This window comes from Lampetra fluviatilis, chromosome 38, assembly GCF_964198595.1.
Source record: "Lampetra fluviatilis chromosome 38, kcLamFluv1.1, whole genome shotgun sequence".
Taxonomy (NCBI): Eukaryota; Metazoa; Chordata; class Hyperoartia; order Petromyzontiformes; family Petromyzontidae; genus Lampetra; species Lampetra fluviatilis.
Genome location: NC_136312.1, coordinates 10,269,202 through 10,281,915, shown reverse-complemented (window position 1 = coordinate 10,281,915; position 12,714 = coordinate 10,269,202). Strand labels below are relative to the sequence as shown.

At 57.1% G+C, this 12,714-nt stretch overlaps 1 protein-coding gene across 1 annotated transcript in view; it reads right to left on the bottom strand.

Annotated features, from left to right (window-relative positions):
* Positions 1-12,714, bottom strand: part of LOC144945693 (collagen alpha-1(XIV) chain-like) — a 31,165-nt gene that overhangs the window by 17,690 nt on the left and 761 nt on the right. The window contains exons 2-9 of the mRNA XM_078874261.1: positions 12,058-12,244; positions 9,915-10,107; positions 8,141-8,234; positions 3,563-3,721; positions 2,793-2,918; positions 1,690-1,809; positions 1,250-1,408; positions 94-210 (exon numbers count right to left, since the gene is read on the bottom strand). Of these exons, the coding sequence (XP_078730387.1) occupies positions 94-210; positions 1,250-1,408; positions 1,690-1,809; positions 2,793-2,918; positions 3,563-3,721; positions 8,141-8,234; positions 9,915-10,107; positions 12,058-12,244 (1,155 nt within the window). The remainder of the gene's footprint in view (positions 1-93; positions 211-1,249; positions 1,409-1,689; positions 1,810-2,792; positions 2,919-3,562; positions 3,722-8,140; positions 8,235-9,914; positions 10,108-12,057; positions 12,245-12,714) is intronic.

The window sequence follows — 12,714 nt, the reverse complement described above, 5'->3', positions numbered from 1 at the left end:
TGCACGTCGCCCGTGGTGCTGCCACCCCCCCCCCCCACCTGTGTACCTGTGCCCCCCCGTGTACCTTTTCCCACCCCCCCCCCCCCCGTGTACCTGTGCGTCCCCAGATGAGGCGGTACCCCGTGACTCCGGCAGCGCGGCTCCAGGCGAGGCTGATGGAGTTGCGAGCGGTGTCCACGACGCGCACGTCCGGGACGTACAGGAACCCCGCTGCCGGGAACACGCGACGGCAACGACGACGAAGATGACGACAACGACGACGATAGTGATGACGACGATGATGACGACGACGATGACGACAACAATGACAACGACGATGATGACGACGAAAATGATGACGATGATGACGACGATGACGACGACGACAACGACAACAATGACGACGACGAGGTTCGAATACGAACACGGGCATCGAGACGCCTCGCATACAACGTTGAGATTGTCATCGGCTTTACCCTCCTGAGTGAGTACGCACGCAACGTGTGTAAGTCGAACTGCTTTCGCGCCGTACGTAGCCAACCGCGACGTATGGGGTGACATTTTTTTTTTTATAATTTAATTTCTATTCTTGTGTATGATGGCAGCAATGTTGTTCAGGAGCTCGATGGCAGCGTTGAGGTCTGCTGGCCACGCCGTGAGGGCTTCAGGGAAGAGAGTTGGTGAAGTGTCGCTGTTCCTCCTCCTCCGCCGTTGAAGACGCGCAGACCACAGAGGGTTTTACTCCGTGGCCCACAATCGAGGTTGCATGGCCACAGCAGCATTACTGTGGCTTGTGTAATGCAGCTCTATGGGTCTCCGTGTCTCCATGTATCTCTCTGAGCAGTGACCGACTGTGACCAAAAAAAAAACAAATTTGTAAACACACCGGCCCAAAGTCGTGACCCGGAGCAGCTGCTCGATGTTACGATGTGACGACGTGTGAGCGTGGTTTTTGCCGTGTGATCTCATTGGCCCATTTGGGTTGGGTCCACAAAACAAATGGGCCGGAGAGGATTAATCATTTTACATATTTGTTTTTTAACACTGATCACATTTGCAATTTCCCCCACAAGGACCGGCCCACCAGCCCTCGGAATGGACCGGACCACCGGGCATTTGCTCCACGGTGAGGCGAGATGTCGTCTGCCAGCATCATCAGGCTATGGCCAGAATTGTCGTCTGTCTCTGCCCCCCCCCCCCGCATCCTGCCACTCCCCCCTCCCCCCGCTCCCCACCCGCCCCCGCTGCCCCCCCCCCCCCCCCAGCTCACCGGTGGTGACGATGTTGGTGACGGAGACGCCCTGGAAGCCGTCGTAGATGGGGTAGAGCGACACGGCATACTCCGTGTCGTGCACCAGGCCCGTGATCTCGTACGAGGTGGTGCCCAGTGCCAGCGTCACCTCGCGCGCCTGGTCCCGGCCCTCGAACTCTGCCGCACGTGGGCGCGCGAACGCAAACATTCCCCCGTTCAGCCTCTCAACAAACAGATGGCGATGAAAAAAAAACTGGGCTTTACCCTATTCTTTGGTTCTTTCGGCAAAGTCACGTAGGTAGAAAAAAAAATAATGAAGTGAATAGAAATACCACGACGTTTTTGTTCACTTTATTTTTATTACAATTTTTATTACATAGGTGCTCGCTAACAGCACTTGCCCCAAAAGTCTGTGAAAGCTATACGGGGGGCGGGGGGGGAATCTTTGTCTTTGTTACCTGGCGTGGGTGCCCAGATGAGTCTGTAACTCGTAGCCCCTGGCACCGCGTTCCAGGACACGCGCACGCTGCTGGCCGTCGCGTCGAAGAGCAGCAGACGAGCAATCTCGCGCAGGGACACTGCCCCACGCGCACGCGCAACAAACAACAACAACAACAACAACAAACGACGGCCGCCATTCGCCGCTTAAGTGCCGGCGACGTCACCACAGCGCGTGTTCCAGGCTGGGAGCACTTCGATGCCACGTGAAATGTCGACGGCTCCCTGTAGTCAGGAGGTCACGGGACAGAACCAGGTGTTATCGGTTGATCGCCTGAGATGACTGACGGATGCACCACCCGTCCCCCTAACTGTGCCGACACAAGCGTATGTATGCACACTCCCCCGTGTAGCCTGAACAGACTGTATGGGCAAGTGCTGTTAGCGAGCACCTATGAAGGCCGGAACGGTACACGAGGGGATGGGTGGCCAGCACCACGCCCGACCGTCTTTGTCTCCCCAGTGGCGATGTTTACACACCACACCAGGTGCTCATTTAAGGTTGAGTCGACCTAGGGGAGGCCCACGACCGGTTCAAATATTCGCCACTGGTGCTATTCATGAGCGGGAATTGAACTCGGGTGACCGGGTTCATAGCGCAAAGCGCCGACCATTACACTACCGCTCCCCACCCTGCCAACGCCCTCACCGACACACAGGCGGAAACACACCGCACACACACGATTGATAAGGATGTTGACAAACACTCAGACAGAAACCCTCGGAAACCAGCACCACCACCAGCACCAGTACTACCAGCATCACCACCACTACCATCACCACCAACAGTACCACCATTTATACCACCGCCATCACCACCACCACCACCAGCAACATCAATATCATCATTACCACCATTACCACCACCAGCACCAGCACCAGCAGCACCACCACCAGCACCACCAGCACCACCAGCACCACCATCATCACCACCAGCATCAGCAGCACCACCACCACCATCACCACCACCATCACCATCATCACCACCAGCACCAGCACCAGTAGCACCACCAGCACCACCACCAGCACCACCACCAGCACCACCACCAGCACCACCACCTACCCGATCCCCCGACATCAAACGTCTGGACGTCGCTCTGCGTGGGGTCCTCGGCCCTGTCGGCCACATGGACGCCCTGCCGCTCCATCCTCCCCGTGGCGCCGTCGTCCCGAGCGCCGTCGCTTTGCTCTACAAGGGAATCCGGCGGCGGTGATAGTGGTCAGAGCGCGGTGGCTGCGCTCGGCACGAGCTCAACCGAGCAAGAGCGCAGGGCCCCTCCCCCCCCTCCCGCCGGATTCATGACCAAAATAAGGGTGCATCAAACATCATCTCGACGTCAAATTGTCATCAACATCACATTGCAAGATAATTACCATCAACAGGCCAATTCATATTTTCCTTCTGTCGACAATCCCTCTTCTACACAATGAGACCTCCTTTACCAGTGGCAAAATATAGTGATAGGTTTTTACCCTTTCAACTGGTACAAATATAAAGGTGTCAGTTTTTGTACCAGTTGAAAGGGTAACACCTATCACTAATCCCTCTTTTGTTCGCTACCGTTGTACCCCGATTATAAGTTGCACTTTTATTCCACTTTTTTTTCTAAACAAGGTTCGGGGGTGGCGGTGGGATTGGTGGGGGGGGGGGCATGCGTCTTTCAATCCGGTCTGTGTGGTGCACGTGTGTCCGTGCGTGCGTGGACGGTTTCTGTGAGCGGGCACGCGTTTGGGGTGTCGCCCTACTCGCCGGGGTAGGTCAGGATCATTGGGGGCAGGGGGTGGGCGGCAGAGGGGGGGGGGCAGGGGGGGGCGGGGGACCGGCTGACTCACCGGATAAGGCGGCGTGCAGCGACCCGCCGAGGTGCATGCAGACGCGCCGCAGCAGCGCCGGGACGGTGGCCTGCAGCGCCGCCGCGTCCCTCCGGTAGAACGCGTCCTTGTGGCCCGATGCCACCGAGTCCAGCACGTCCTTCTGCGCCTTGCGTGCTCCTGTGGTGGCGAGCCCGAGTCATTTTGCCCGCTCGCACTGAACCGTCAACGGTCGCTCGCCACAACAACAACAACAGCAACGACAGCGACAGCCGCCGTTCGCCAATAAGTGGCGGCGATGTCGCAACGGCGCTTGCGCCATGCCAGCTGCACTTTGAAGTGTCGAAGGCTCGCTGGTAGGAGGTCACGGGACAAACCCAGGTGCCATGAGTTACTGACTGAGACGACTAGCAGATGCACCATCTGTCTCTCCGGCTGTGCCAACTTGCTGTGTTTTAGCCGCCCGGTCCTCTCCGCTCGTTGTTGTGAGCGTTGCTCCTCTGCGCTCCGTTGTTGTTGGAGGGCGACTGCCTCCGCCTGCCCAGTAGCAGCGTCCTTCACGAGCCTCCCCTACGGGAGCAGCAACCCGTGCACGCACACACGCCATGCCTTGCGTGCGCGTCACGTAACCGCCACGTTGAGTGATCGATCCTCTCAGCCTTGTCATTGACAGATGCCGTTGGACTTCCATCAAATCAGACCGTGAGGACATTTGGTACTTCGCGCCATAATCAGGGCGCAAGGCGACGGCGTAGGAGCCGCGCTTCACAGGCGAGTAGAATCTCTAGTGCACAAAGACACTTTTTCAAACCCACTTGCTGTACCACCATCTCCAGGTCACCTTGCAGAGGGCTTGGGATTTCCTCCAATCTTTGCTATGTGATCCACTGACCTTTGACCCCACAGAGTGAGGCCACAGGCACGCGCTACCATTCTCATTCTCAAAGGAGAAAACCTCCTACATGGGTAACCGAGCTTGCCCGCTCTGGGTAGCGAATCCACGCGCGTGCCCTCATCGCCGCAGCACAGCGGCTCCCCCGGGGTCCTCACTGCGCCACGGATCGACCCCACGGTGTCCCGTTCTGCTCTCTTCTCGCGCGTGATGGCAGCAGCAGCAGCAGCAGCAATACGTTTCGGGAGCTCGATGCCGATGTCGAGGTCTGCTGCTGCTGGCCACGAGGAGAGGGCTTCAGGAGAGGGAGTGTCGTTTGTTGTTTCTCCTCCGTTGAAGGAGCGTAGACTGCAGTGAGTTTACCGTGTGGAGCCGCAGCAGGCAGGGATAACGGCGGAGAGAGCGGGAGGAGATGTCCAACCCAACGGTGATCAACCCCGAGCCGGTCACCACACGACAGCGACCGCTTGCTCGGCTCGCAGCGCGGTCAGATCCCCGCACCTCCGATTAGGCACGGTTGGCTACATACAGTGCGAAAGAAGTTCAACGTACGGACGTACGCACGTACAGGAACTCTTCATCTTCCCAGCCAAAAAGTCCCAACATTTGACGGGGTCGGCTGCTCGCAGGATATTTCTCCACTCGCTGCTATTCTGTGTCCAATCGCTGTCCAAAAACCTCCTTCCGATGGTTCCTCCCATCTCACACCCTCGGTCTCGCTCTACTGCTCCTTCTGACCTTCACAGGTATCATCTTCACCGCTCCTTTAACTGCATCTTATTTCCCTCCTCTCAACCCATGCCAAGCACTTCTAATTCTCACCTCCCTTACCTTCCCTTGAACACTCGCACCCCCCGCTCATGCTCTGATTCATTCCTCCTCCTCCTCCTCGCTGAGATGTATTCCTTCCCATCCACCTTGGAATTCTCATCCCTCGCCCTTCCAGCACCCTCCCTCCCTCTCTCTCTCCTTCCGTCCTGAGTGGCCAATCACGACTCTGGCCCCGCACGACAGGATCGAGAACGAGGAGACGATAATAAGAAAAGAAACCGGAGGGGAAAAAAAAATTGGACGCGGGACTCCTTGGGTGGAGCACAATTTATGTCCCATGTGGTTCTCATCGGCTTTGAAGCGGAGATGAAACCGGCACGCGCAGGCACGCAGCGCAAATGGGGACCGCCTGCGTGCATCGACGCTGCTGCGCGTACAGCGATTGAAGCTAAAGCTTGGGTCCATCCACACCGCCCCCACCCAAATAGCTCAAGGGGGCCTGGATTAATGAAAAAGAGAGGAGACGCACCAAATATCAGCTCGAATTCCGAGGCTGTTTGTTGTTGTTGTTGTTGTGTTTTTGAGCTGGCGAGGATTCGGCAAAAGGATGTCGGCCCCCTGTTCACGCAGGCGGCCAGGGAGGCTTATCGCTCTCACAATAAACAATTACAGATTTTGTCAGGACGTACAACTTAAAACAAATGTTCAATTAAGCAGAAGAATACAAATATTATTTCGTTCAAAATTAAAATCTAATCAATGATTCTCTTACACTAGTAAACCAAAACAATTCACATTAAAATATTATTCATCTCTGTCACCCCTATCCAGTCTGTATCTCTCAACTCACTACATCTCCATCTTTTTATCCCCTCTGTCATCTCACGTGGAGTTGAGAAATTAAAAGTGGGAGTGGTTGGTGCCAAAATCATTTCTGCCGAGGGATCCCTATGGGCCCCACTCCCCCATTGCGCGCTAAAGACGAAGATACCCCCCCCCCCATAGCCTGAACAGACGTGTTGGGAGGCACGTGCTGCTAGCAACCACCGATGAAGGCCGGAAGAAGTTTGCCTGTCACTGACTCGGCCAAGAGAGCCGCAGGAGAGAGAGAGCAGCACCTCGTGACCCACAGTGCCGATACTTCCACTCAATGGCCGGGCTCTCGGGGGTGGTGGGAGGTGAGGGGGGTGGGGGGTAGGGGGGTGAAGGGTGGGGGGGGGTGAGGGGGGGTGAGGGTGGTGGTGAGGGTGGGGGTGAGGGGTGGTGGGGTGGGGGGGTGAGGGGTGGTGGGGGTGGTGGGGGATTGAGAGGTGGGGGGTGAGGGGTGGTGGGGGGGGTGCTACGGTTTGAACCCCGCCGGGATGCTTGAGGCACGCGCGGTGCTTCAGACCCCGGCGTGGCCTCTCTGACCTGACGGAGCGACGCGCGGGGTTCCCATGAACCGCACTCTCGTCCACCTCACCTCTTGGTTCCCATGAACCGCACTCTCGTCCACCAGTGGTGGGTGGGGGGGGGGGCGAGGCCACGAGAGCAAGGGACCGGGGGAGTAACGAGTGCTTTTTATTTTGCCAGGTAAGGCCCACTGAGCTACATAGATCTTTGTTTCAGAAGCGACCTGGCCACAAATGATAGATTATCGTGTGGACAATTATAGCAGTGAAATTCTCCAAACGCGTGACGTTGATTCTATATGTGGGTGGGTGGAGGGGAAGCCACAGGACCCGGAGAAAAATCCACGCGACCACAGGGAGAGCGCGCAAACTCCAAATACGCAGGTGCCGGGGTCGGGATCGAACCCACGACTTCCTGCATAGCAGGCGAGGTAGCTAACGTCTCGCCGCCGCGGTGCGTGACGTGTCCCCGCACGGATGTGCACAGTCATCTCGTCGATCCGCTGCCGGATGAGGCCGGTCTCCACCGCGCCGTGCGGGTTGTGGAGCTTTATCCACTCGAACTGTACCACGCTGGTCAGCGCTGGGTGGTGAAGGCGGGCAGCATAGACGTGAGGGCATGGTATAATACAACGCAGTTTGCTGCACTCCGCTCGAAGTAGCACCTTGGATGGTGCTGACAATATATTCTAGGAAGTGCATTCAGTGGCCTGCCAGCTCCATTAACAAGAAAAGAACGAACGGAATGAGGCACCTGAGCAGCAAACTTAAACGCAAACCAGTCGAGTATACTCCTGCTGCCCAACTGAGCGCGGGGCCAGTGGCGTCGCGATCGAGTGCGCAGGCGGTGCAACTGCCAGAGGTGGGACAAAGTCATTGTTATGCAAGTCACAAGTAAGTCTCAAGTCTTTGCTCTCGAGTCCCGAGTCAAGTCGAGTCAAAGATGAGGCAAGTCCAAGTCGAGTCTGAAGTCATCAAAATCATGACTCGAGTCTGACTCGAGTCCAAGTCGCATGACTCGAGTCCACACCTCTGGCAACTGCACTGGGGCCCATGGAGTGGATGGGCCGAGGCGTCGGACTATGAAGGAGGGGTGGGGGTGGAGGGTGTAATTGGACACAGGCAGTGTGGGAAGGATGGTGGGGGGGGGGGGGTCCACTTAATTCCTTGCACCAGGGCCCCGTGCCCCACCACGCTGACGCCGCTGCTGCTCAACTCGTTTGGCAGCCCCTTGAGCCGGCGGTGGAAATTCCCCGTTGCCATGGCAGGGGAGAGTCTCGCCACAGCGCGACCACCGCGGGACGCGCGCGACTGAGCGACCACGCGGTGTGCTTGGTACGGCGGAGGAGAGACAGCGAGTCGACCCCACGCTGAGATCTCGACGAATAGCGGTACCCATTTCAATCGACCGTGAAAAGACGCGATGGCCCGAAGTTGATCGACCTCCCAACCGAGGTTTGAACTTTTGACCTTTCGGCTGCGGGTAAAGCGCTCTCACCACCGCATCGCTGGCCGCGTAACGGACACCGACGGGGCGTTCCCTACCTACGGCGATGATGGCGACTCCGGACTCCTTCAGTTGCCCGGCAACGGCCGCCACGTCGTCACGGAGCTTCACATCCGTGAGCATGACAACCACCTGCGAAAACAACGGGCCCAAAAAACATCAGCGCGTTGCTCTTCACGTTCGGCAACGTCGGTTCCAGCCATCCATCCCTGCACGCTTCTTTGCGCAACTTTTCAGCTACTTTGCTCCATTTACCTTCCCAGCGACCGCGTGCCCGCTCCGCACGTGATACCACAGCTGGCAGGCGGTGCAGCCAGGGCTGGATCGAGGCGTGGGGGCGTTAGGGGCTGTAGCCCAGGGGCCCCCGCCAGCTTGAGGGCCTCCAGAGATGAAGTGAAAAGTGATTTCACTTGTGAATGCTGAATTTTATTTGTTGTTAGCCTTGTAAAAATTATTTTTATTTTTCCTTAACTTTGTTTTCCTATTACTGGAGGCCTCACAGTACCTGTAGCCCAGGGGCCTACAAAATCTGAATCTGGCCCTGGGTGTATCGCCTAATGTGTTACACGTGTTACGTGTGTTACGTGTGTGTGTGTGCACGCGTTTAACGCGTAAAGGACGCTGAGAGGTGATGCCGATTATTTCATGAATTCACGTCGACGCTCACGGCGTGGGTCACCGGCTCTGCCCTTGAGACTCCCATTGGCTCAGCGGCGAGCTGGCTGGTCGAGCGAAGCAGCCAAGGAAACTGAACGGATGTGACACTCGGGTCGCCGGATCGGCGAGCGGCCCTGGGATTGGTGGGAGGTGGTGGTGGAGGTGGTGGTGGGATTCTAACTAAAGAAGGCGGGAGAATGATGTGAACCGGGTCAACGGAGGGGAGAAGATTCGGGTAAACGCTGCCGTGCGAGGCACTCGAGGCTGCGGAGAGAGTGAATAAAGCAGCTGACTCACGACACGGCCACACGCGTGTGCTGGACTTGTTCTGTTGCGGCTCTACGTACGTATCCATGTGACCAAGTCGCTTGGCATAACGATCAGAATAATCTATTATCCAGCAGGGCCACAATGGGTCATGGGACTCTTTTTTTGCAGGAGGGGCCTGTATTGGGTTTTTACCTTAAAGATGTTTTCATCTATTTTAATGAGCGGTGCACCGCAAGAGTTCCCAACGGGCCCTTCTTTACCCAGCGACGTGACGCTGATGGTTCAGCTGGAATAACCTAAACTACTCAACTCAACTATTTACCAGGTGAGGCCAACTGAGCTGTATAGCTCTTTTTCAGAAGCGGCTTGGCTACAAATGATAGCTCAACAAAGTGGCTTATCACTTGGACATTTATAGTCGCAGGCAAATACTCTAAACGCACAGCGATTCAAAATGTGGAGGGAAAAAACCCGGAGGCCCTGGAGAAAAATCCACGTGACCAAAGATACAGACGTCGTCAGGGTCGGGATCAAATCCACGACCTCCCGTACACCAGGCGAGGTGGTTAACATCTCCCAGCCACCGTGATGATGATGACAGTGAGATGCATGCAAACTCCAAAGATACAGGTGTCATCAGGGTCGGGATCAAACCCACGACCTCCCGTACACCAGGCGAGATGGTTAACATCTCCTAGCCACCGTGATTATGATGACAGTGAGAGGCATGCAAACTCCAAAGATACAGACGTCGTCAGGGTCGGGATCAAACCCACCACCTCCTGTACACCAGGCGAGGTATTTAACATCTCCTAGCCACCGCGGCGAACAGCAGCCCGCGTGCCACAACGAACCGCTCTTGGCACGCGCTTGCGGATCTCTCACCCTCCCGGCGCTCGCGGCCTTCGGGGGCGTCGTCTTCTTCGAGGGCCTCTTCTTGACTCCTCTGTGGGCGAACTCGGGGGCGTTGCGGAGGAACGCGAGGGCCCTGGACGTCGACACGGAGCCCGGGGCGCCCAGCGGAGACCCGTCGCTGGCGCCCGCGCCGTGCGGTAGCTCCAGCAGGCGCAGGCGGGACCTGCGCACGCGAGAAGACGAGCGGCGGGCAGGCCCGGGTCAAGTGTCCGCGTCACTCCAAGCAAAGACAAAGATCCCACCCAATAGCCTTTAATGGGCTGTTGGGGCAAGTGCTGTTAGCCGACCCCGGCACGCGAGGGGGTGGGTGGTTAGCACCACGCCCCGGCTGTCTCCTCGGTGGTGATGTTTCCACATCGCGACCAGGGTACTCGTTTTGAGGCTGAGCTGACCGGTTCAGACGTTCGTCACCGGTGTCGGGCAGGAGGGGGAATCGAACTCGGGTGGCTTGGTTCGTAGCGCCGTGCTCTCACCGCTGCACCACTGCTTCCCAACATACTGCGCACCACTCACACACCACTCACGCCGCTCGCAGCACCAGCCTGCGCGTCCGTACCTGTAACATCCAGTGCCGGATTATATTTTATCCTAGTAGAAAAAGTAGCTACACATGTAGCTAAGGGCCCCGCACTTTCAAGGGCCCCGCGCTAAATTATTTCAAGCTATCAGCTCCGGTTCAGTGATTCTGCACTTGCTCTATTACTATAGTACACTACCACCTTCAAATTTTATGAACGACTGGGTGTTTAAGGTTAGCGATTTGTAGTATTATCTGGCTGTATAGCAAATGAAAAAAATAGAATTACTGTACAAGTAAAAAAAATTGTGTTTTTATATTTACGTGTTCTTTTTTATTCAGGGCCTCTTTATAACATCATGCTACAGGCCCCGCACTAGCTTCATCCGGCACTGGTAACATCTCATGCCACTCGTAAGCCATCGCTTACATCACTCACGCCACACTCAACACATTCACGACACACAAACACACACATACAGCACGGCACCTTTCACCCCACCGCCCCACGCACCTCCCGCACATTCACCGACACACCACCCGCACATTCACCGCATCCACTGGCACGATCAGCGCTCGCTCGGCACACGCACACACGCGCACGCACACACGCGCACACACACGCACACACACTCGTACGCACACACACTCGTACGCACACACACTCGTACGCACACACACACACACACGCGCACGCACACACACGCGCACGCACACACACTCGCACGCACATACACTCGTACGCACACACACTCGTACGCACACACACTCGTACGCACACACACGCACGCACACTCGTACGCACACACACTCGTACGCACACACACTCGTACGCACACACACTCGCACACACACACACTCGCACACACACACGCACACACACACACACGCGCACGTGCACACACTCGTACGCACACACACTCGTACGCACACACACTCGTACGCACACACACTCGCACACACACACACGCACACACACACACACGCGCACACACACACGCGCACACACACACGCACACACACACACGCGCACGCGCACACACTCGTATGCACACACACACACGCACGCACACGCACGCACACGCACACTCGCCGCCCTGGGTGCCTGGCACGGCATGCTTCGCTGGGCCCGGCATACTTTCAGTTTTTTGTGTGTTGTTGTTGGGTTAACTGCCTCCGATGCGACGTGTCCGAGATGTGAAAAAGTTCAGCCGTGCGCCTCGTTCGAGGGCGTTGGCACGGGGACGCGCGCACACAAAAGACAAAGATCCCCCATAAAACAGGCTGTTGGGGCAAGTGCTGTTCGTGAGTAACACCTATGAAGGTCGGGACGGCACACGAGGGGGGGGGGTGGCTGGCACCACGCCCGGCCGCCTTTGTCTCCCCAGTGACGCCGGTTTACACACCGCACACGGGTACACATCTGCGGCTGGGTCGACCTAGGGGAAGCCCAGGACCGGTTCAGATAATCGCCGCTGTTGTCGGCCGTGAGCGGGACGCTGGGTTACGTAGCGTGGCGTAGCGCTACGCCGCTCCAACGCACGCACGCGCAGGAGGTGGTGGCGGCGGTAGGCGGAGGTAGGTGGAGGTCGGCACCTGTGCTCGGCGCTGGGCTGCAGCAGAGAGCACCGCACGCCCGCCTCTCCCACTCGGACGCCGCAGCCGACGGCCACCGTCAGCGCCTCCACGAGCGCGCGGAGCTGCGCGGCGCCCTGCGCGGCGCCCTTGGAGGTGTCGAGCACGAAGGCCACGTGGCCCGCAGCGGGGGCGTTCGTCCTGCACACTGCGGCGGATCGGAGCGCGGAGACGCGCCGGGTTTGACGGAGGCCCGGTGCCGTTTCGCGTCGTTTGCCCAATGCTTTTCGGGCGCAAAGTAGCGGCGAAGCACGGTAAGGGTGACGCGGTGGCTAGGAGATGTTTACTACCTCGCCTGGTATGTAGGAGGTCGTGGGTTCGATCCGGACCCTGACGACGCCTGTTGTATATTGTAGTTTGCGTGTCTCTCTCTCACAGTTGTCGCGTGGATTTTATCCGGGTCCTCCAGTTTTCCCTCCACATATAGAAACGTGCTCTACATTTCCACACGACAAGCCACTTCGTCGGGCTATCATTTGTGATAGCCAGGTCGTTTCTGAAAAGGAGCTATACAGCTCAGTGAGCCTCACCAGGTCAAATATTTTAGTTTAGTTTTTTATTAAAAAAGTTTTTGTCTCAATTGGATTTTTTTCAAATGTAATATTATTCACGTTATTT